Source organism: Oncorhynchus keta, chromosome 4 (assembly GCF_023373465.1).
Source record: "Oncorhynchus keta strain PuntledgeMale-10-30-2019 chromosome 4, Oket_V2, whole genome shotgun sequence".
In the NCBI taxonomy this organism is placed as follows: Eukaryota; Metazoa; Chordata; class Actinopteri; order Salmoniformes; family Salmonidae; genus Oncorhynchus; species Oncorhynchus keta.
Genome location: NC_068424.1, coordinates 73645920 through 73671999, shown reverse-complemented (window position 1 = coordinate 73671999; position 26080 = coordinate 73645920). Strand labels below are relative to the sequence as shown.

Here is a 26080-nt window from a genome sequence, read left to right as displayed (position 1 = left end):
CAGGGGGTATCTTTTTAACTCTCTGCTTTATCCATCGATCTAAAATCAATCATTAAAAGAAAAGAAACATTTGCTGAAAACATTTGTTTTGTTTATCCAAAACCACAGAGTTACGCTGGGATTCATTCTGATCTCGGGTTGTCGACAATGCAGCTTTTAAAGACAGTTTCTGATTGAGCCGACATCTGCAGCGATTACTGTGAATGTGATCTCCGCGGACAATGGAACATTGCCTTTAAAAGCCACATTGTCAACAACCCGCGGTCAAATGAAATCCCTTCAAGTATATAGCTCTTACAGTGACGTTTCTGTAACATTGACAAATTGGTAAGTGAGGTCGTAAAGCAACAAGACAATCGATGGGGTTGAGAGGAGTCAGCTGTTTCTGATCGATAAAGTTGAGAGGAGTCAGCTGTTTCTGATCGATGGAGTTGAGAGGAGTCAGCTGTTTCTGATCGATGGGGGAGAGGAGTCAGCTGTTTCTGATCGATAAAGTTGAGAGGAGTCAGCTGTTTCTGATCGATGGAGTTGAGAGGAGTCAGCTGTTTCTGATCGATGGGGGAGAGGAGTCAGCTGTTTCTGAAGGATGGAGTTGAGAGGAGTCAGCTGTTTCTGATCGATGGAGTTGAGAGGAGTCAGCTGTTTCTGATCGATAAAGTTGAGAGGAGTCAGCTGTTTCTGATCGATGGGGTTGAGAGGAGTCAGCTGTTTCTGATCGATGGAGTTGAGAGGAGTCAGCTGTTTCTGATCGATGGGGGAGAGGAGTCAGCTGTTTCTGATCGATGGAGTTGAGAGGAGTCAGCTGTTTCTGATCGATGGAGTTGAGAGGAGTCAGCTGTTTCTGATCGATAAAGTTGAGAGGAGTCAGCTGTTTCTGATCGATGGGGTTGAGAGGAGTCAGCTGTTTCTGATCGATGGGGTTGAGAGGAGTCAGCTGTTTCTGATCAATGGAGTTGAGAGGAGTCAGCTGTTTCTGATCGATGGGGGAGAGGAGTCAGCTTTTTCTGATCGATGGGGGAGAGGAGTCAGCTGTTTCTGATCAATGGAGTTGAGAGGAGTCAGCTGTTTCTGATCGATGGGGGAGAGGAGTCAGCTTTTTCTGATCGATGGGGGAGAGGAGTCAGCTGTTTCTGATCAATGGAGTTGAGAGGAGTCAGCTGTTTCTGATCGATGGAGTTTAGAGGAGTCAGCTGTTTCTGATCTATGTAGTTGAGAGGATTCAGCTGTTTCTGAACTATGTAGTTGAGAGGAGTCAGCTGTTTCTGATCTATGTAGTTGAGAGGAGTCAGCTGTTTCTGATCTATGTAGTTGAGAGGAGTCAGCTGTTTCTGATCTATGTAGTTGAGAGGAGTCAGCTGTTTCTGATCTATGTAGTTGAGAGGAGTATTCTGGCTGGTATATTATAGTAGTCAACAACAGCAGCTGGTAGTTATGACATGTTTTCTGATCTGGTCCCGTCATACGATCGGGCTCCCAAGTGGCACAGTGGTCTAAGGCACTGCATCTCAGTGCTAGAGGCGTCACTACAGACCCTAGCCATGATTGGGAATCCCATAGGGCGGCGCACAATTGGCCCAGCGTCATCCGGGTTAGGGTTTGGCCGGGGTAGGCCATCATTGTAAATAAGAATTTGTTCTTAACTGACTTGCCTAGCTAAATAAAATACAGACAGACACATAGGGCTAGATTCCAGTGGAGGCTGCTGAGGAGAAAACGGAAAACCATGTATTTGATACTATTCGTCTGATAGCACTCCAGCCATTACTATGAGCCCGTCCTCCCCAATTAAGATGCTACCAACCTCCTGTGCTTAATCCGTAGCGAGGAAGATCCTGTGTTATAGCGTGATTTCAATTTTGATTGGGTCAACATATGCAGTGTTTAACGTGAATGCAGTCTCTGCAAACGTGGGAACATTGCCCTTAATTTTCAGTCGCACCATAATGTGGATCTCTCTAATATTATATCTCTCTAACATTATATCTCTCTAGCTTTATATCTCTCTAACATTATATCTCTCTAACATTATATCTAACATATCTCTCTAGCTTTATATCTCTCTAACATTATATCTCTCTAACATTATATCTCTCTAATATTATATCTCTCTAGCATTATATCTAACATATCTCTCTAGCATTATATCTCTCTAATATTATATCTCTCTAATATTATATCTCTCTAGCATTATATCTCTCTATGTCACGTTCTGACCTTTATTTTCTTTGGTTTGTCTTTTTTTAGTATGGTCAGGGCGTGAATTGGGGTGGGCAGTCTGTTTGTTTTTCTATGTTGGTTTTTGTGTTCGACCTAGTATGGTTCTCAATCAGAGGCAGGTGTTGTTAGTTGTCTCTGATTGAGAATCATACTTAGGTATCCTGGGTTTCACTGTTCACTGGTTTGTGGGTGTTTGTTTCCTGTGTTAGTGTTTTTCGCCACACGGTACTGTTTCGGTTTGGTTTATTTCACTTTATTGTTTTGTATTTCATAGTGTTCAGTGCTTTTCTCATTCAAATCTTCATGAACACTTACCATACCGCATTTTGGTCCGATCCTTCCTCCTCTTCTTCAGACGAAGTCTGCCGTTACACTCTAATATTATATATCTCTCTTCAGACGAAGAGGAGGAAATCTGCCGTTACACTCTAATATTATATATCTCTCTTCAGACGAAGAGGAGGAAATCTGCCGTTACACTCTAATATTCTCTCTAACATTATATCTCTCTAACATTATATCTCTCTAATATTATATCTCTCTAATATTATATCTCTCTAATATTATATCTCTCTAATATTATATCTCTCTAATATTATATCTCTCTAATATTATATCTCTCTAACATTATATCTCTCTAATATTATATCTCTCTATCTCTAATATTATATCTCTCTAATATTATATCTCTCTAACATATCTCTCTAATATTATATCTCTCTAATATTATATCTCTCTAATATTATATCTCTCTAACATTATATCTCTCTAATATTATATCTCTCTCTTCAGACGAAGAGGAGGAAATCTGCCGTTACACTCTAATATTCTCTCTAACATTATATCTCTCTAACATTATATCTCTCTAACATTATATCTCTCTAATATTATATCTCTCTAATATTATATCTGTCTAACATTATATCTCTCTAATATTATATCTCTCTAATATTATATTCTCTCTAACATTATATCTCTCTAATATTATATCTCTAACATATATCTCTAATATTATATCTCTCTAATATTATATCTCTCTAATATTATATCTCTCTAAAATTATATCTCTTACATGTAACGTGTGAAATCTGTGCTACGAAGCCCTATAGCTACTACCACCACAAGAACAAAATGTATTATGTTTTGAATGTAATGCTAATTCATGCCAGTAGAGAGAAGTGATCTGATTAAACTAAAGGAAGTTTATATATGACAGGACTGCCATCTATAGATGATTCTAGGACACTACTGCAATCTATAGATCATTCTAGGTCACTACTGCAATCTATAGATCATTCTAGGTCACTACTGCAATCTATAGATCATTCTAGGTCACTACTGCAATCAATAGGTAATTGTAGGACACTACTTCAATCTATAGATCATTCGAGGTCACTACTGCAATCTATAGATCATTCTAGGTCACTACTGCAATCTATAGATCATTCTAGGTCACTACTGCAATCTATAGATCATTCTAGGTCACTACTGCAATCTATAGATCATTCTAGGACACTACTGCAATCTATAGATCATTCTAGGACACTACTGCAATGTATATAGATCATTCTAGGTCACTACTGCAATCTATAGATCATTCTAGGTCACTACTGCAATCTATAGATCATTCTAGGTCACTACTGCAATCTATAGATCATTCTAGGTCACTACTGCAATCAATAGGTAATTGTAGGACACTACTGCAATCTATAGATCATTCTAGGTCACTTCTCATTCCATTTATAACTACTGTAGTTTCTCACCAATTGGAAAAGGCAACATGTAGAAATAGTGTACTGTAGATCAGAATGTTCTTCTTGTAATCCTGTTTTGAAACAGTTTATTTAAAACCAAACTGAAGGCACACTGTTTGCATAGGTCCGATGGTAGATGGTGAATTTCAACGATAAATCAAAAGAAAATCTGATTATTTTATATACATAGATTTTAGGGGCTTGACTATAACTGGGTTGATTCTGCTGTCCTATGCATCACATTTCAAAAGATAACATACTTGTAGGTAGTTATACAGGAACAATTAACCTTCAAGGTGTACAAATATACATTCATTCAGTCAGTCAGAAGACCTGAATTTAGCACCCAACACAACAAGAACAGTACAATATACAAAACATTTTTAAAAAACACAGTCTTACCAAAACAATATATACTTTTCTAATAGTTACTGCAACGTTTGAGATGTCCCTCGTCTTAGGCCAGCCTATCGTTTATTCACATACTAGAAGCATTAAGCATCATTCTGTGTGTGGCGTTGTCGTAATATAAGACATTCGCTTCAGACTCATGCTCCTGTAGAAACCATATACAGTACATTGACTTTAAACACCAGTTTCTTTGCTCTGAAGCTTTGCAAATAAATACACCTGAAACAGCATATCAATACATGATACTGTTAACCCATGGTATAAGGTAGCATCCACAAGAACTAAATGAGTCGATAAAGTCCAGTCTTAAATATTACAAGTATACAGGACACCTGGTTTCAAGAGGTAAGGCAAGACATAGCCTGGCATCTAGCCTAGTAGCCAGAGATGTTTCTTCATCAGGCAACTCCTTTGTCTTTGTTGTTAGAATGAAATACAAACACTGAGATGGACCAACAGAGGAGGCTTCCCTGGACAGATCTTAAATGGAACCATATTCCCTATATAGTGTAGTACTTTTAGGTTGCCATTTTAGACTGAGACCTTGTGTGTCCAGCTGTGGCCCTCCTCTCTCTTTTCCCACAGTGTCATGTTCTTCATAAAGGCTGATGGTCTTCTTTGGACACAGGTGGAAAAACATCCAGCTCACAGAGAGAGAAGAGATACCCAGTGAGATGTTCAGTAATCTCACTGAGCTCAGGGTTCCAGTGTTGGTCCTCATCTCCTCCCTGAGATCATGTTTTGGGATCTAGAAAAGAAAGTGGAACGTCATGAAAATAACTGATCTGTTGATAATTAAGCCTAACTTTTCTGTTGCTTTGGAATCCAGAACAGAAAATAGACTCACAACTAGTGCACTATAAAGGAAAAGGGGGTTCCATTAGAGACACATCCTAACAAAGTGATGTTCTTGAGATTCTGCGCTTACCTGCTGGGTTTCTTCTTTCCACCAGGTGGCGCCAGATTGGACTTTCCTCTCTGTAACACATCTGATGATATTTGGGGTTTGGAGAGCGGGCAGGGGGGTGGGGGTCTGTTGGGAGGGTCAGGTCTGTGTGTGTGAGGTGTTGAGGGGGAGGACTGGGGGCTGGGGGGCTTGATGGCTGGAGGAATGGCCTGTAGGGGTCCTTTCTGCTGGGCTTGGTGGCTGGGGATGGGAGGAGGTTTATGCTTGGGCTGAGGCAGAGGCTGGAGAGAGGGTTGGGGCTGGGACGGGAGAGATGGTTGGGAATGGGGCTGGAGGGAGGATTGGGGATGGGACTGGGATAGAGCCTGTCTCTGCTGGGCTATGTAAGGAGTGGGTTGAACTGTGGGACAGAAGACAGGGTGCCTGGTGGAGAGGCTGGGACAAGGTGTGGACGGACTCTGTGAAGGACAAACAATCACTCACAGCATTACTGTCAGAACATTTACAAGTATTGTTTTGTTATTTACCTGTCAAGAGTACCCTTTTTTAGCATTGACTGTACCGCACTGTACATACAAAATACTGTGGTGTAACAGGTGAATGAACAGATCCCCTCACCAGCCTGTCTGAGCCATGTCTCATCAGTAGGAAGGTAGGGTTGCCATGGCTGTTGGCAAGACTGTTGGCAAGGTGACCATTGGCTAGACTGTTGGCTTGTAGATGTTTGGCTTCAGCAGGGACTGAACATCTGACTGGACAACTAAGGAGTCAAACACAGTGCTTTTCATTCTTGAAGTTCAATTTGAGATGTTGTTTACTGTGCAATGTCTATGTTGCATATTTTCTTTTAATAAAATAGACAAATCCAAACAGTTAAAGATGTGAAAACAATAGAAAGACTAAGTTACACACCTTGTCTTGGGTGGTGGGACCGAGGTCTTCAGAGGAATGTTTTTATGTAGTTTATGGCTGTAGCAGCACCACAGTCCCACAGCAGCCAATAGGACAAAGAGAACCAAGGGGAGGAGCAACAGGACAGGACGTATACTGCCTAGAAACACAAATAGCATAAACAACGGAGGTCAGAGCAAACCTGTAAGATATGACTTGAAAACAAACAATCAAATATATGTTGTTTAACCTAGTAGTCTTTTGCAACACCACATCAGTTACACTGGCAAAAAAAAGTATGTGAACCCTTTGGAATTAACTCAATTTCTGCATAAATCGGCCATAAAATTTGATCTGATCTTCATCTAAGTCACAACAATAGACAAACACAGTGTGATTAAACTAATAACATGCAAATTATTGTATTTTTCTTGTCTCTGGCTACGAGGCTAGCTGCCAGGCTGTTTCTTAATCAGGCAATATTGAATACATAATTTAAACATTCACCGTGTAGTTTGGGAAAAGCATGTGAACCCCTAGGCTAATGACTTCTCCAAAAGCTAATTGGAGTCAGGAGTCAGCTAACCTGGAGTCCAATCAATGAGACGAGATTGGAGATGTTGGTTAGAGCTGCCCTGCCCTATAATAAACACTCACAAAATTTGAGTTCGCTAGTCACAAGAAGCATTGCCTGATGTGAACCATGCCTCAAACAAAAGAGATCTCAGAAGACCTAAGATTAAGAATGGTTGACTTGCATAAAGATGGAAAGGGTTACAAAAGTATCTCTAAAAGCCTTGATGTTCATTAGTCCACAGTAAGGCAAATTGTCTATAAATGGAGAAAGTTCAGCACTGTTGCTACTCTCCCTAGGAGTGGCTGTCCTGCAAAGATGAGTGCAAGAGCACAGCGCAGAATGCTCCATGAGGTGAAGAAGAATCCTAGTGTGTCAGCTAAAGACTTACAGAAATCTCTGGAACATGGTAACATCTCTGTTGACGAGTCTACGATACCTGAAACACTAAACAAGAATGGTGTTCATGGGAGGACACCACGGTAGAAGCCACTGCTGTCCAAAAAAACATTGCTGCGCGTCTGAAGTTCGCAAAATAGCACCTGGGTGTTCCACAACGCTGCTGGCAAAATATTCTGTGGACAGATGAAACTAAAGTTGAGTTGTTTGGAAGGAACATACAACACTTTGTGTGGAGAAGAAAACACCAACATCAAAACGAAATCCCAACTGTAAAGTATAGTGGAGGGAGCGTCACGGTTTGGGCTGATTTTCTGCCTCCGGGCCTGGACAGCTCGCTATCATCGACGGAAAAATCAATTCCCAAGATTATCTAGACATTTTGCAGGAGAATGTAAGGCTATCTGTCCGTCAATTTAAGCCCAACAGAAGTTGGGTGATGCAACAGGACAACGACCCAAAACACAGAAGTAAATCAAGAAAAGAATGACTTCAGAAGAAAATACGCTGTCTAGAGTGGCCCAGTCAGAGTCCTGACCTCAACACGATTGAGATGCTGTGGCATGACCTTATGAAACGGGTTCACACCAGACATCCCAAGAATATTACTGAACTGAAAAAGTTCAGCAATATTGTGTAGGTCTGATCCGCAAGACAGAAAACATTTGGTTGAGGTTATTGCTGCCAAAGGAGGGTCAACCAGTTATTAAATCCAGTTCACATACTTTTCCCACCCTGCACTGTGAGTGTTTACACGGTGTGTTCAATAAAGACATGAAAACGTAGAATTGTTTGTGTGTTATTAGTTTAAGCAGCCTGTGTTTGTCTATGTTATGACCTAGATGAAGACTGTGTCTATTGTTGTGATGTAGATGAAGACTGTGTCTATTGTTGTGATGTAGATGAAGACTGTGTCTATTGTTGTGATGTAGATGAAGACTGTGTCTATTGTTGTGATCTAGATGAAGACTGTGTCTATTGTTGTGATCTAGATGAAGACTGTGTCTATTGTTGTGATGTAGATGAAGACTGTGTCTATTGTTGTGATGTAGATGAAGACTGTGTCTATTGTTGTGATGTAGATGAAGACTGTGTCTATTGTTGTGATCTAGATGAAGAGTGTGTCTATTGTTGTGATCTAGATGAAGACTGTGTCTATTGTTGTGATCTAGATGAAGACTGTGTCTATTGTTGTGATCTAGATGAAGACTGTGTCTATTGTTGTGATGTAGATGAAGACTGTGTCTATTGTTGACTGTGTCTATTGTTGTGATGTAGATGAAGACTGTGTCTATTGTTGACTGTGTCTATTGTTGTGATGTAGATGAAGACTGTGTCTATTGTTCACTATGTCTATTGTTGTGATGTAGATGAAGATCAGATCACATTTAAGACCAAATTAAGCAGAAATACAAAAGGTTCACATACGTTTTCTTTCCACTGTATTAGATTTAATTGACTGACCAACTGAATCATTATTTGAGTGACTCGTTGATTGATAACATACTGTGGTTAATGACAGGGCCACTGTCGACACTCCCTCCTGTCCCCTCCTGGTCACACAGGGGAGGGGCCCAGCCTGAGTCACAATGGCAGTGGTGATTGTTGTTACACAGCTAGAGAGAGAGAGAGAGGAGAGGGAGAGAGGAGAAGGAGGAGGAGGAGAGATAAATGAGAGATAAGTAGTGGTTATTGTTATAGAGAGAGAGAAGAAGAAACCACAATACGGTTTCAACACTAACAACCTGTCAATATTCCTCCTACTCTATATAATGTGTTATAACAGCTTTATTAAACCCCTCCATCCGTAACCTCAGACCCAACACCTTCTCCTCCCTTATTCTGCAGTAGCCCATACGCCTAACTCCCCCTCCCACATCACTCCCATACCCTTCCCCTATCACACTTCCAGCCCCTCCTATACCCCATGGCCGTGGCACTTGGCATTGCACTCATCCGCTCTCAGGAAAGACGCGTTGCGGCACTCTCCTCCGAAACAGATCTGTTACAGAGAGAGAGAGAGAGAGAGAGAGAGAGAGAGAGAGAGAGAGAGAGAGAGAGAGAGAGAGAGAGAGAGAGAGAGAGAGAGAGAGAGAGAGAGAGAGAGAGAGAGAGAGAGAGAGAGAGAGAGAGAGAGAGAGAGAGAGAGAGAGAGAGAGAGAGAGAGAGAGAGAGAGAGAGAGAGAGAGAATCATTATCATAAGTAGATAGTCCAGTCCATCCTGCCACAACAGAGAGCTCTTAGAGGACTAAAATACAGACACACTGACAGAACATCTGCAGGAGGAGACAAACACAGGAAAATAATACATCTCCCATCTGCAGGAGGAGACAAACACAGGAAAATAATACATCTCCCATCTGCAGGAGGAGACAAACACAGGAAAATAATACATCTCCAATCTGCAGGAGGAGACAAACACAGGAAAATAATACATCTCCCATCTGCAGGAGGAGACAAACACAGGAAAATAATACATCTCCCATCTGCAGGAGGAGACAAACACAGGAAAATAATACATCTCCCATCTGCAGGAGGAGACAAACACAGGAAAATAATACATCCCCATCTGCAGGAGGAGACAAACACAGGAAAATAATACATCTCCCATCTGCAGGAGGAGACAAAGACAGGAAAATAATACATCTCCCATCTGCAGGAGGAGAAAACACAGGAAAATAATACATCTCCCATCTGCAGGAGGAGACAAAGACAGGAAAATAATACATCTCCCATCTGCAGGAGGAGAAAACACAGGAAAATAATACATCTCCCATCTGCAGGAGGAGACAAACACAGGAAAATAATACATCTCCCATCTGCAGGAGGAGACAAACACAGGAAAATAATACATCTCCCATCTGCAGGAGGAGACAAACACAGGAAAATAATACATCTCCCATCTGCAGGAGGAGACAAACACAGGAAAATAATACATCTCCCATCTGCAGGAGGAGACAAACACAGGAAAATAATACATCTCCCATCTGCAGGAGGAGACAAAGACAGGAAAATAATACATCTCCCATCTGCAGGAGGAGACAAACACAGGAAAATAATACATCCCCATCTGCAGGAGGAGACAAACACAGGAAAATAATACATCTCCCATCTGCAGGAGGAGACAAAGACAGGAAAATAATACATCTCCCATCTGCAGGAGGAGACAAACACAGGAAAATAATACATCTCCCATCTGCAGGAGGAGACAAACACAGAAAAATAATACATCTCCCATCTGCAGGAGGAGACAAACACAGGAAAATAATACATCGCCCATCTGCAGGAGGAGACAAACACAGAAAAATAATACATCTCCCATCTGCAGGAGGAGACAAACACAGGAAAATAATACATCTCCAATCTGCAGGAGGAGACAATCACAGGAAAACAATACATCTCCCATCTGCAGGAGGAGACAAACACAGGAAAATAATACATCTCCAATCTGCAGGAGGAGAAAAACACAGGAAAATAATACATCTCCCATCTGCAGGAGGAGACAAACACAGAACAATAATACATCTCCAATCTGCAGGAGGAGACAAACACAGGAAAATAATACATCTCCAATCTGCAGGAGGAGACAAACACAGGAAAATAATACATCTCCCATCTGCAGGAGTAGACATCTCCCATCTGCAGGAGGAGACAAACACAGGAAAATAATACATCTCCCATCTGCAGGAGGAGACAAACACAGGAAAATAATACATCTCCCATCTGCAGGAGGAGACAAACACAGGAAAATAATACATCTCCCATCTGCAGGAGGAGACAAACACAGAAAAATAATACATCTCCCATCTGCAGGAGGAGACAAACACAGGAAAATAATACAACTCCCATCTGCAGGAGGAGACAAACACAGAAAAATAATACATCTCCCATCTGCAGGAGGAAACAAACACAGGAAAATAATACATCTCCCATCTGCAGGAGGAGACAAACACAGAAAAATAATACATCTCCCATCTGCAGGAGGAGACAAACACAGAAAAATAATACATCTCCCATCTGCAGGAGAAAATAATACATCTCCCATCTAGACATCTCCCATCTGCAGGAGGAGACAAACACAGGAAAATAATACATCTCCCATCTGCAGGAGTAGACATCTCCCATCTGCAGGAGGAGACAAACACAGAAAAATAATACATCTCCCATCTGCAGGAGGAGACAAACACAGGAAAATAATACATCTCCCATCTGCAGGAGGAGACAAACACAGAAAAATAATACATCTCCCATCTGCAGGAGTAGACATCTCCCATCTGCAGGAGTAGACATCACCCATCTGCAGGAGGAGACAAACACAGGAAAATAATACATCTCCCATCTGCAGGAGGAGACAAACACAGGAAAATAATAAATCTCCAATCTGCAGGAGGAGACAAACACAGGAAAATAATACATCTCCCATCTGCAGGAGGAGACAAACACAGGAAAATAATACATCTCCCATCTGCAGGAGGAGACAAACACAGGAAAATAATACATCTCCCATCTGCAGGAGGAGACAAACACAGGAAAATAATACATCTCCCATCTGCAGGAGGAGACAAACACAGGAAAATAATACATCTCCCATCTGCAGGAGGAGACAAACACAGGAAAATAATACATCCCCCATCTGCAGGAGGAGACAAACACAGGAAAATAATACATCTCCCATCTGCAGGAGGAGACAAACACAGGAAAATAATACATCGCCCATCTGCAGGAGGAGACAAACACAGGAAAATAATACATCTCCCATCTGCAGGAGGAGACAAACACAGAAAAATAATACATCTCCCATCTGCAGGAGGAGACAAACACAGGAAAATAATACATCTCCAATCTGCAGGAGGAGACAAACACAGGAAAATAATACATCTCCCATCTGCAGGAGTAGACATCTCCCATCTGCAGGAGGAGACAAACACAGGAAAATAATACATCTCCAATCTGCAGGAGGAGACAAACACAGAAAAATAATACATCTCCCATCTGCAGGAGGAGACAAACACAGGAAAATAATACATCTCCCATCTGCAGGAGGAGACAAACACAGAAAAATAATACATCTCCCATCTGCAGGAGGAGACAAACACAGGAAAATAATACAACTCCCATCTGCAGGAGGAGACAAACACAGAAAAATAATACATCTCCCATCTGCAGGAGGAAACAAACACAGGAAAATAATACATCTCCCATCTGCAGGAGGAGACAAACACAGAAAAATAATACATCTCCCATCTGCAGGAGTAGACATCTCCCATCTGCAGGAGGAGACAAACACAGGAAAATAATACATCTCCCATCTGCAGGAGTAGACATCTCCCATCTGCAGGAGTAGACATCTCCCATCTGCAGGAGTAGACATCTCCCATCTGCAGGAGGAGACAAACACAGGAAAATAATACATCTCCCATCTGCAGGAGTAGACATCTCCCATCTGCAGGAGGAGACAAACACAGGAAAATAATACATCTCCCATCTGCAGGAGGAGACAAACACAGAAAAATAATACATCTCCCATCTGCAGGAGGAGACAAACACAGGAAAATAATACAACTCCCATCTGCAGGAGGAGACAAACACAGAAAAATAATACATCTCCCATCTGCAGGAGGAAACAAACACAGGAAAATAATACATCTCCCATCTGCAGGAGGAGACAAACAGGAAAATAATACATCTCCCATCTGCAGGAGGAGACAAACACAGAAAAATAATACATCTCCCATCTGCAGGAGTAGACATCTCCCATCTGCAGGAGGAGACAAACACAGGAAAATAATACATCTCCCATCTGCAGGAGTAGACATCTCCCATCTGCAGGAGGAGACAAACACAGAAAAATAATACATCTCCCATCTGCAGGAGGAAACAAACACAGGAAAATAATACATCTCCCATCTGCAGGAGGAGACAAACACAGAAAAATAATACATCTCCCATCTGCAGGAGTAGACATCTCCCATCTGCAGGAGTAGACATCTCCCATCTGCAGGAGGAGACAAACACAGGAAAATAATACATCTCCCATCTGGAGGAGACAAACACAGGAGGAGGAGACAAACACAGGAAAATAATACATCTCCCATCTGCAGGAGGAGACAAACACAGGAAAATAATACATCTCCCATCTGCAGGAGGAGACAAACACAGGAAAATAATACATCTCCCATCTGCAGGAGGAGACAAACACAGGAAAATAATACATCTCCCATCTGCAGGAGGAGACAAACACAGGAAAATAATACATCTCCCATCTGCAGGAGGAGACAAACACAGGAAAATAATACATCTCCCATCTGCAGGAGGAGACAAACACAGGAAAATAATACATCTCCCATCTGCAGGAGGAGACAAACACAGGAAAATAATACATCTCCCATCTGCAGGAGGAGACAAACACAGGAAAATAATACATCGCCCATCTGCAGGAGGAGACAAACACAGGAAAATAATACATCTCCCATCTGCAGGAGGAGACAAACACAGAGAAATAATACATCTCCCATCTGCAGGAGGAGACAAACACAGGAAAATAATACATCTCCAATCTGCAGGAGGAGACAAACACAGGAAAATAATACATCTCCCATCTGCAGGAGTAGACATCTCCCATCTGCAGGAGGAGCCAACACAGGAAAATAATACATCTCCAATCTGCAGGAGGAGACAAACACAGAAAAATAATACATCTCCCATCTGCAGGAGGAGACAAACACAGGAAAATAATACATCTCCCATCTGCAGGAGGAGACAAACACAGAAAAATAATACATCTCCCATCTGCAGGAGGAGACAAACACAGGAAAATAATACAACTCCCATCTGCAGGAGGAGACAAACACAGAAAAATAATACATCTCCCATCTGCAGGAGGAGACAAACACAGGAAAATAATACATCTCCCATCTGCAGGAGGAGACAAACAGGAAAATAATACATCTCCCATCTGCAGGAGGAGACAAACACAGAAAAATAATACATCTCCCATCTGCAGGAGTAGACATCTCCCATCTGCAGGAGGAGACAAACACAGGAAAATAATACATCTCCCATCTGCAGGAGTAGACATCTCCCATCTGCAGGAGGAGACAAACACAGAAAAATAATACATCTCCCATCTGCAGGAGGAGACAAACACAGGAAAATAATACATCTCCCATCTGCAGGAGGAGACAAACACAGAAAAATAATACATCTCCCATCTGCAGGAGTAGACATCTCCCATCTGCAGGAGGAGACAAACAGGAAAATAATACATCTCCCATCTGCAGGAGGAGACAAACACAGAAAAATAATACATCTCCCATCTGCAGGAGTAGACATCTCCCATCTGCAGGAGGAGACAAACACAGGAAAATAATACATCTCCCATCTGCAGGAGGAGACAAAGACAGGAAAATAATACATCTCCCATCTGCAGGAGGAGACAAACACAGGAAAATAATACATCTCCCATCTGCAGGAGGAGACAAACACATAATACATCTCCCATCTGAAAATAATACATCTCCCATCTGCAGGAGGAGACAAACACAGGAAAATAATACATCTCCCATCTGCAGGAGGAGACAAACACAGGAAAATAATACATCTCACATCTGCAGGAGGAGACAAACACAGGAAAATAATACATCTCCCATCTGCAGGAGGAGACAAACACAGAAAAATAATACATCTCCCATCTGCAGGAGGAGACAAACACAGGAAAATAATACATCTCCAATCTGCAGGAGGAGACAAACACAGGAAAATAATACATCTCCCATCTGCAGGAGGAGACAAACACAGGAAAATAATACATCTCCCATCTGCAGGAGGAGACAAACACAGGAAAATAATACATCTCCCATCTGCAGGAGGAGACAAACACAGGAAAATAATACATCTCCAATCTGCAGGAGGAGACAAACACAGAAAAATAATACATCTCCCATCTGCAGGAGGAGACAAACACAGGAAAATAATACATCTCCCATCTGCAGGAGGAGACAAACACAGAAAAATAATACATCTCCCATCTGCAGGAGGAGACAAACACAGGAAAATAATACAACTCCCATCTGCAGGAGGAGACAAACACAGAAAAATAATACATCTCCCATCTGCAGGAGGAGACAAACACAGAAAAATAATACATCTCCCATCTGCAGGAGGAGACAAACACAGGAAAATAATACATCTCCCATCTGCAGGAGGAGACAAACAGGAAAATAATACATCTCCCATCTGCAGGAGGAGACAAACACAGAAAAATAATACATCTCCCATCTGCAGGAGTAGACATCTCCCATCTGCAGGAGGAGACAAACACAGGAAAATAATACATCTCCCATCTGCAGGAGTAGACATCTCCCATCTGCAGGAGTAGACATCTCCCATCTGCAGGAGTAGACATCTCCCATCTGCAGGAGGAGACAAACACAGGAAAATAATACATCTCCCATCTGCAGGAGTAGACATCTCCCATCTGCAGGAGGAGACAAACGCAGAAAAATAATACATCTCCCATCTGCAGGAGGAGACAAACACAGGAAAATAATACATCTCCCATCTGCAGGAGGAGACAAACACAGAAAAATAATACATCTCCCATCTGCAGGAGTAGACATCTCCCATCTGCAGGAGGAGACAAACACAGGAAAATAATACATCTCCCATCTGCAGGAGGAGACAAAGACAGGAAAATAATACATCTCCCATCTGCAGGAGGAGACAAACACAGGAAAATAATACATCTCCCATCTGCAGGAGGAGACAAACACAGGAAAATAATACATCTCCCATCTGCAGGAGGAGACAAACACAGGAAAATAATACATCTCCCATCTGCAGGAGGAGACAAACACAGGAAAATAATACATCTCCCATCTGCAGGAGGAGACAAACACAGGAAAATAATACATCTCCCATCTGCAGGAGGAGACAAACATGGGAAAATAATACATCTCCCATCTGCAGGAGGAGACAAACACAGGAAAATAATACATCTCCCATCTGCAGGAGGAGACAAACACAGGAAAATAATACATCTCCCATCTGCAGGAGGAGACAAACACAGGAAAATAATACATCTCCCATCTGCAGGAGGAGACAAACACAGGAAAATAATACATCTCCCATCTGCAGGAGGAGACAAACACAGGAAAATAATACATCTCCCATCTGCAGAAGGAGACAAACACAGGAAAATAATACATCTCCCATCTGCAGGAGGAGACAAACACATGAAAATAATACATCTCCCATCTGCAGGAGGAGACAAACACAGAAAAATAATACATCTCCCATCTGCAGGAGTAGACATCTCCCATCTGCAGGAGTAGACATCTCCCATCTGCAGGAGGAGACAAACACAGGAAAATAATACATCTCCCATCTGCAGGAGGAGACAAACACAGGAAAATAATACATCTCCCATCTGCAGGAGGAGACAAACACAGAACAATAATACATCTCCAATCTGCAGGAGGAGACAAACACAGGAAAATAATACATCTCCCATCTGCAGGAGGAGACAAACACAGGAAAATAATACATCTCCCATCTGCAGGAGGAGACAAACACAGGAAAATAATACATCTCCCATCTGCAGGAGGAGACAAACACAGGAAAATAATACATCTCCCATCTGCAGGAGGAGACAAACACAGGAAAATAATACATCTCCCATCTGCAGGAGGAGACAAACACAGGAAAATAATACATCTCCCATCTGCAGGAGGAGACAAACACAGGAAAATAATACATCTCCCATCTGCAGGAGGAGACAAACACAGGAAAATAATACATCTCCCATCTGCAGGAGGAGAAAAACACAGGAAAATAATACATCTCCCATCTGCAGGAGGAGACAAACACAGGAAAATAATACATCTCCCTGGACAGAACTGCAAATGCAGCATAGAGCCCAGAAACACACACACACCCCACACCCATCCCTTCTCCTCTCCCCTCCTCACTGAGTCCTCTTCACACTTGGTCCCAGTCATGACCAGTCCCGGGTCCAGTGTGTCCCCCTGTTCCTCGTCCCCCTGGCCTGGTCGGTAAACGTGTGTCCCCCTACAGAGGATCTTCCCATTACCCACCCGGACCGTGGTGTCGATGGGAACAGCGTTAGTCTCCAGGGGCTTGGAGGCTGAACTCACACACTGGATCTTACCACATCTAGCATCCCTGAAACAGCAGAAAGGTCATATGGATTTGTGTATGTCGGGATGGCAGATAAATAAAGGGATAAATGGAAGTTGAAGGATCACATGTATTTGGTGCCAACGTTTGGTAAATGTGTCTCCTCACCTGTCTCTGCATCCTCTGTATTTACCCAGCAGGTCTTTGCCACAGTTCCCAAAGGAGTCTCCTGCCTCGTTCACCTTCTGAAAGCACAGGTCTGGAGCAGCACGGCCATCTAAAGAGGATGAAACACACAGTGTTACATCACCTCCTGCTAGCAGACAGATGTTCCTGTGGTCAGTTAAAGCCGGTCCTGTGAAGATCACTGATTATAAAAACAGAAACAACACCAAACAGAAAGCCCAGTAACAAGCCCTAATCCTTCTCCCTTCGAACCAATCTGAAGCACCCAGATAGGTGGGGGCAATATTTTGGAAACAATGGATTTCAATAGGGGAGCGTTAAATTGAAAAGTGCTGTAAAACCAATTTTTACTTTATAACAGGATGCAATAACACGTCTACTATCTCCGCCCTAGAGTGATTGACAGGTACTAACCCCGCCCCCAGAGTGATTGACACTGCTGCTCCAGGGTGAGACACATGCCGGTGTAGCAGTAGGCCTGCCCCCCTGCACAGGAAGTACCATCCACCAGGTATAAGTTCGAAGGACAAGACTCCACTTTCCCATCACAGTACTCAGGAAGGTCACATGACCCGGATGGAGTACGACACAACACACCTGGACTCTTCAACTAGAGAGAAAGAGAGAGAGACAGAGAGAGATAAACAGAGAGAGAGAGAGAGATTGGAGGAAGAGAGAAAGAAAGATTGGAGGAAAAGAGAGGGAGAGAGATTGAAGGAAGAGACAGAGAGAGATAGACAGAGAGAGATAGACAGAGAGAGATTGAAGGAAGAGACAGAGAGATCAATTACAAGTCTTAGAATCAGCTATTAAAGAGTATCAGAACCCACTGGATTCTCCAATTACATTGAATGAACTACAGGACAAAATACAAAACCTCCAACCCAAAAAGGCCTGTGGTGTTGCATCTAGATCTTCTGCACAGTTTCTGTCAGACCTGGGCCCTGACAGTAAATCTTAGTAAGACCAAAATAATGGTGTTCCAAAAACGGTCCAGTTGCCAGGACCACAAATACAAACTCCATCTTGACACTTTTGCCCTAGAGCACACAAACAACTATACATACCTCAGCCTAAACATCAGCGCCACAGGTAACTTTCACAAAGCTGTGAACGATCTGAGAAACAAGGCAAGAAGGGCCTTCTATGCCATCAAAAGGAACATAAAATTCGACATAACAATTAGGATCTGGCAAAAAATACTTGAATCAATTATAGAACCCAATTTCCCTTTATGGTTGTGAGGCCTGGGGTCCGCTCACCAACCAAGAATTTGCAACATGGGAACACCAAATTTAGACTCTGCATGCAGAATTCTCCAAAATATCCTCAGTGTACAACGTAAAACACCAAATAATGCATACAGAGTAGAATTAGGCCAATATACTCTAATGATCAAAATCCATAAAAGAGCCGTTGAATTCTACAACCACCTAAAAGGAAGCAATTCCCAAACCTTCCATAACAAAGCCATCACCTACAGAGAGATTAACCTGGAGAACAGTCCCCTAAGCAAGCTGGCCCAGACCCCAGCTGAACATTTTATGCTGGAAAACACTTGGTTTGTTATTTCTAATTAAAACAAAACCACTATTCATTAAATACGAATACCGAACTTGGTTTTGCATAGATTCTGCAATGTTTTTAGCTTTTAACAGCTAGGACTGCTATTTATTGTCCCGGAATCCCGCTTAACAGACAGGTTGAAGCCTGTTTAACAGACAGGTTGAAGCCTGCTTGACAGACAGGTTGAAGCCTGCTTGACAGAGAAGCTAAGCTGCTAGCCAGCAAGCTAACGAAGTTGGTACCAGCTCTCTTTGTCTGTAGAAATAAATTAAATGTTCCAGCTTTGTTTTGGGACAAACCGGATCACTTGGAGTTCCAATGCAGCAGTTGTTTACTTGCCGAGGACTATAGGCTTGAGGTTGCTTCCTTGATCACGCAGGTCACTAGCCTACAGAAGAATTTTCTACGCCGGTGGCTGGACGGCGTTAGCGCTTGTTGGATGCATCTCCGCCTTGTCGCTTGTCCTTATCCGACTGGCCGGAGTTGCCCGGAGATCCCCCAGCTGATAGCGGAGTCGAAGGGGCACAGCAAGAGGAGCATGGCAATCAACGATGGTGGCATGTCTCGAGTTGTGGAAGCCGAAGACAGAGGCCTCCCGCAAAACAGTCTACACTCCCAACGAGAGGCACAGAGCGGATACAAACAACGAAAAGTTTTGCCGTTCTGAAGCCTGATCTTTCTGCACCTTTATCGCTGGGGGCTGCCTGTGTCTGCAGCCGCTGTGCCTACTACTACGATTTCGAAGTTGAAGTCGGCAACCTTCCATCCCTGCTCTGGATGGAGCGGGGCTTCTCCATCTATCGGAGGCCTGCACCAGGCACCGGGAGCAATGGGCTCACGTTATCCTGCCTCTCGTCCGTCCATAAAAGGTTCTCTGAATCCTGTGAAGCGCGGGAGTGAGTGGACAGATTTCCTTGACCTTCTCGCCAGCCTTGATTTTGGGCAGCTCCATGGTAAGAAATGTGACCATTCCTGGTGCAAAAACTATGTCCTATCCCGGAGCTCGAGTAAATGACATTATAGCTGCACTAAGCTGCTCCTGAATGTAGAGCTGGTTGACTCTCACAAAGGACCCATCATTTCTGGCCCTGTGCCCTCTCTGAACCATGGCAGTGAATGCTTCAGCAGGATTCTTTCTCTTCACAACTGGCTACGTGATTATTACAGCTGGGTGTAACTTTTGTTGACAATTTCGATACCTTTTGGAAACAGAACACGTTTTATAAGGAGGATGGGATCCACCCAAATCATTTGGGTTCCTGGATCTTTTCACAGCATTATAAGGCTGCGTTGAGACAATGACTTATCAATGACCCAAGCCCAGCTCAGTTACTCCCTACCATTGTGATGTAGAGTTTTCATAATGCTTCAGCAAATGCACATAACAACAGGAGCATTAGTAGACACAATGTAAGTAACCTAATTTATGTCCCTCTAACGACCCTGACAGACAGGTCAGGGTAGTTAGCCTCTACTGATCCAATAGCTATTGTACGCAGTAATCATGTGCCTATGAACCAGATTTATTCTGTTATCACTGAGCCGGTGTTCCCTAGGAGGAAGTCCACTGTGTGCAGCTTCCTTACACTAACAGAAATAACATGAGCATGTCTACTTCTGCTAAGCTTCTCAGTAAAGCAATAAAAACAAGTAAGCATCCCAGAAGAAAAGTGCTAACAATAGCCCACGTTAACGTAGGTAGCTGAAGAAACAAGGTTCAAGAAATCAATAAATTGCTAGTAACAGATAACTTTCATATTCATATTTCATATTCATATCTCTGAAACTCGCTTAGATAATACCTTTGATGATACAGTGGTAGCAATACACGGTTATAACATTTACAGAAAATATTGAAATGCCAATGGTGGGAGGTGTTTCTGTTTATATTCAGAACCACATTCCTGTAAAGCTTAGAGAGGATCTCATGTTAAGTACTGTTGAAGTAATATGGCTACAGGTTCATCTGCCTCACCTAAAGCCATTCTTGTGGGAAGCTACTAAAGACCACCAAGCACTAACAGTCAGGATAACTGACTATCTGGATAACATGTGAAATGCTTGACAATGTATGTTATATCAACAGAGAGGTATATTTTCTGGGTGATTTAAATATCATATCATATAATATCATATAATATGTACTGGCATTCATCAAGCTGCCCACTCAAGAAAAAGCTTGCTTCAGGTTATCAGTCAACCTACCAGGGTAGTTACAAACAGCACAGGAATGAAATCAACAACATGTATCAACACTTATTTACTAATGCCACATACATTTTCTTGAAAGCAGTATCCAGATCCATCAGATGTAATGATCACAATAGAAGCCATGTCTAGGAAAACCAAAGTTCCAAAGGCTGGGCCTAATATAGCATATAAGAGGTCACACAATAAGTTTTGTAGCGATTCCTACGTTGTTGATGCAAAGAATATTTGTTGGTCCGTGGTGTGTAATGAGGAGCAACTAGACGCTGCACTTGACACATTTATCACAGTTACTAATAAGCATGCACCCATTAAGAAAATGACTGTAAAAACTGTTAAATCCCTGTGGATTGATGAGGAATTGAAAAATCCTCCAACATAATGAATGTAGAATCAGGAATTCCCCAGGGCAGCTGTCTAGGCCCATTACCTTTTTCAATTTTTACTAATAACATGCCATTGGCTTTGAGTAAAGCCATCGTGTCTATGTATGCGGATGACTCAACACTATACATGTCAGCTACTACAGTGACTGAAATGACTGCAACACTAAACAAAGAGTTGCAGTTAGTTTCAGAATGTGTGTCAAGGAATAAGTTAGTCCTAAATATTTCTTAAACTAAATGTCACGCCTGACCTTAGAGATCCTTTTTATTCTCTATGTTTGGTTAGGTCAGGGTGTGACTCGGGTGGGAAAGTCTACGTTTTCTATTTCTTTGTGTTTGGCCGTGTGGTTCCTAATCAGAGGCAGCTGTCTATCTTTGTCTCTGATTGGAGATCACATATAAGTTGTCATTTTCCTTTTGGGTTTTTTGGGATCTTGTTTTCTGTTTAGTGTTTCTGCCTGACAGAACTGTGCGCTTTCGTTTTCACGTTTGTTATTTTGTTTGAGTGTTTTTTGAAAGAAAAGAATCATGAACACTTTCCACGCTTTGGTCCACTCTTCCTGCCAGAGAGAGCCATAACACTAAAAGTATTGTATTTGGGACAAATCATTCAGTTAACCCTAAACCTCAACTAAATATCGTAATAAATCATGTGGAAAGTTGATGTAACTAAAGTGCTTGGAGAAACCCTGGATTGTAAACTGTCATGGTCAAAACATATTGATACAACAGTGGCTAAGAGGAGAAGATCATGCTTCAAGGCAGAACAAACACCAGCTTATTAAAATAGTTGAAATATTTGCACATCGTTACAACACTGTATGTAGACATAATAGGACATTTAAAATGTCTTTATTTTTTTGAGACTTGTGTAATATTTCATGTTAATTTTGATTGTTTATTTTACTTTTGTTTACTATCTATTTCACATGCTTTGGCAATGTAAACATGTGTTTCCCATGCCCATAAAGAGCTTTGAATTGAATTGAGTGGGGGAGAGAGAGAGCGAGAGTACGACCAGAAAGAGAGAGAGCGAGAGTACGACCAGAAAGAGAGAGAGCGAGAGTACGACCAGAAAGAGAGAGAGAGAGTACGACCAGAAAGAGAGAGAGCGAGAGTACGACCAGAAAGAGAGATAGAGGACAGTGTGGACTATTAAACGACACAACACATCTGGACTCTTCAATGAGAGAGAGAGAGAGAGACAGAGAGACAGAGAAACACAGAGACAGAGAGACAGAGAAAGAGAGAGAGACATAGAGAGAGAAGACGTCAGACAGAGAGAGAGAGGACAGTGTACAGTACCTTACAGTTGTGACAGCAGACTCCGTGGGAACACTCTGCTCCAGCCTTCAGAGTACAGTTGTTGGCATTACAGCAGGGACTGGAACACTCCTGTAGAGAGAGGATGGACAATCAGTACGCACGCACGCACCCCCTCCCTCACCTCCTCATCTCCACAGTCACACTCCTCTCCATCCTCCAGGTACCCGTTCCCACAGCGCTGCCCCCCGTGCATGGCTCTGGTGTTGGGGAGGTTGAACAGACACTTCCCCCCTCCAGAGCTCAGATACCTGCTCAGCTCCCGGTGGTTACAGCCATTAAACACACGTGGGAATGGGTGGCTGCGGCACACACACCAGGGGTGTATTCGGTAAGGATCAACGATGCCAACGTTACAGATAGAACATGCTATGAATAGACTAGGTGATTCCTTCTACTCTACATGTCAGAGAAGAATGTATGTTCTAAGTAATATATTTCTATACAGACATTCATATTCCACAACATTTTGCTCAGCTGAACATGTCCCAGGACGGTCTTTTACAAAGCAGGATCAATCATTATAACATTAGTTATTTAACCTTTATTCATAAATTGTTTATTGTCATTGAGAAAACATCTCTTTAATAGAAGGATAGATTTTCAACATAGATAGATTCTCTCACCCAGTGGCAGCAGCCATGATGCAGCCTCCATCATCAGCCTTGGCCTGGCAGCACCCAGGGCTGTCATGGCTCATGCCAAAGTTATGCCCCATCTCGTGGGCCATGGTCGCTGCCACGCCCACAGCACTGTCAGAGTGGTCCTGCAGGGGCGGTAGAGGTCAGGGGGTTACAGGTGAATTCCCGTAGTGAAAGTCAAACGGACATACATCTCATGTTAGCTTGGTTCTAGATCTATGTGTGCTATTACAAATACATCACAACTTCATTACAACTTTAGAGACATCTTTACTGGGCTGCTATTGGCTATGGTCAAATCTCAAACGACAGAGTTCTGTTGTAGTCTTACTGAGTTGACTCCCCCTGACTGGTACTCTGAGCACATGGCTCTGAGAGGGGCCAGCCCAATGGTGGTGCCCTGAAACGCCACGCCCCTGGGGAAACAAAATAAAACAGCTTTGTAGTTCCACTGAACGGTCTTAATGGAAGGAAGAGAGATGGATTAAGGATGGATGGATTAAGGATGGATGGAATAAGGATGGATGGATTAAGGATGGATGGATTAAGGATGGATGGAATAAGGATGGATGGATTAAGGATGGATGGAATAAGGATGGATGGATTAAGGATGGATGGAATAAGGATGGATGGATTAAGGATGGATGGAATAAGGATGGATGGATTAAGGATGGATGGAATAAGGATGGATGGATTAAGGATGGATGGAATAAGGATGGATGGATTAAGGATGGATGGAATAAGGATGGGATGGATTAAGGATGGATGGAATAAGGATGGATGGATTAAGGATGGATGGAATAAGGATGGATGGATTAAGGATGGATGGAATAAGGATGGATGGATTAAGGATGGATGGAATAAGGATGGATGGATTAAGGATGGATGGATCAAAGGAGAATGCAGCAAGGAGTGTGTGTAACACTAATGTTATGAGCTGAGCATTGTCATTGAAGAGTGTGTGTGTGTGTGTATTTGTGTGTCACGCTAACATGATGAGTTGAGTTGAGCGTTGTCGTTGAGGAGTGTGTGTGTGTGTGTGTGTGTGTGTGTGTGTGTGTGTGTGTGTGTGTGTGTGTGTGTGTGTGTGTGTGTGTGTGTGTGTGTGTGTGTGTGTCACACTAACGTGATGAGTTGAGCTTTGTCGTTAGGTAGTGTGTGTGTCACACTAACGTGATGAGTTGAGCGTTGTCGTTAGGTAGTGTGTGTGTGTATGTGTGTGTGTCACACTAACGTGATGAGTTGAGCGTTGTCGTTAGGTAGTGTGTGTGTGTGTGTGTCACACTAACGTGATGAGTTGAGCGTTGTCGTTAGGTAGTGTGTGTAGCTGTTTGCGTCTCCAAGCCAGGAACGCTCCCAGGGTACTGTAGGGGTTACCAGACACACTGATCCTGTCCTGATCAGACCACACCTCCAGACCGATCACTGCCACACGAATACTTAGAGACTTGTAGTACTGCACACACACACACACACACACACACACACACACACACACACACACACACACACACACACACACACACACACACACACACACACACACACACACACACACACACACACACACCAAAAGACAATTTGACTAACATGGAAGTACAATATAATTGTTAATTATGTTCAGTGAGGATACAGTAGTGAATGTCTGAGTGTGTGTAGGGGTTAAATTGGGCCGGGTCCAAGACCCGGCACCTATGATCCAAATGAGAGCCAGACGGAGCTGAGACCCGGTACCTATGGTTATTTGAATTATCTAATGAAAAATTGTTTCCCACATTTACATTTTCCACAGCCAACAACACGAGTAAACAACAGCTAAATTAGACAATCCCATAGGAGAATAGTTGACCTATTCAATTGTTCAACCTGTCGCAATCTATGAGAGAAAATAACATTCCTCTCGAGGCTCTGTCAAATTGAGATTGCTGCACAGGGAGATAAATATGCTTGCCCAGTCATTGTACAACGTTCTTAATGCAGTCCTGATAAAACACACCTTTGAAATCAATGTTGATGGCCACTGAGCTTTCTAGTGTTATCAGGCTATACTTAATTCTCAAATCCAAGAAATTAGTAGGCCTAAAATACACAATTTTAGAACCAGAGTGTTTAGAACCAGTGTTTAGAACCAGAATGTGTAGAACCAGAATGTTTAGAACAAGAGTGTTTAGAACCAGAATGTTTAGAATCAGTGTTTAGAACCAGAGTGTTTAGAACCAGAGTGTTAAGAACCAGTGTTTAGAACCAGAGTGTTTAGAACCAGTATTTAGAACCAGAATGTTTAGAACCAGAATGTCTAGAATCAGAGTGTTTAGAAACAGAATGTTTAGAACCAGAGTGTTTAGAACTACAGTGTTTAGAACCAGAGTGTTTAGAACCAGATTGTTTAGAACCAGAATATTTAGTACCAGAGTGTTTAGAACCAGAGTGCTTAACAGCTGCATGGTTTATGCGCGTCCGCGCTCGCCAATTGTGCCAG

The 26080-nt window shown here is 42.5% G+C and overlaps 1 protein-coding gene across 2 annotated transcripts in view; it reads right to left on the bottom strand.

Annotated features, from left to right (window-relative positions):
- Positions 1 to 4042: 4042 nt before the first annotated feature.
- LOC118384062 (disintegrin and metalloproteinase domain-containing protein 19-like) overlaps positions 4043 to 26080 on the bottom strand; it is a 67979-nt gene continuing 45941 nt past the window's right edge. Inside the window, exons 9-22 of one of the 2 annotated variants that reach the window (XM_052515217.1) lie at positions 24891 to 25057; positions 23933 to 24017; positions 23587 to 23726; positions 23085 to 23262; positions 22943 to 23032; positions 17892 to 18087; positions 17460 to 17568; positions 17249 to 17336; positions 9078 to 9155; positions 8661 to 8769; positions 6202 to 6340; positions 5908 to 6049; positions 5311 to 5747; positions 4043 to 5130 (exon numbers count right to left, since the gene is read on the bottom strand). In XM_052515217.1, coding sequence (XP_052371177.1) covers positions 5100 to 5130; positions 5311 to 5747; positions 5908 to 6049; positions 6202 to 6340; positions 8661 to 8769; positions 9078 to 9155; positions 17249 to 17336; positions 17460 to 17568; positions 17892 to 18087; positions 22943 to 23032; positions 23085 to 23262; positions 23587 to 23726; positions 23933 to 24017; positions 24891 to 25057 — 1989 coding nt within the window. In that variant the 3' untranslated portion in view covers positions 4043 to 5099. Of the gene's footprint in view, positions 5131 to 5310; positions 5748 to 5907; positions 6050 to 6201; positions 6341 to 8660; positions 8770 to 9077; positions 9156 to 17122; positions 17337 to 17459; positions 17569 to 17891; positions 18088 to 22942; positions 23033 to 23084; positions 23263 to 23586; positions 23727 to 23932; positions 24018 to 24890; positions 25058 to 26080 lie in introns of both variants that reach the window. The other variant, XM_052515216.1, reaches the window with a different exon arrangement.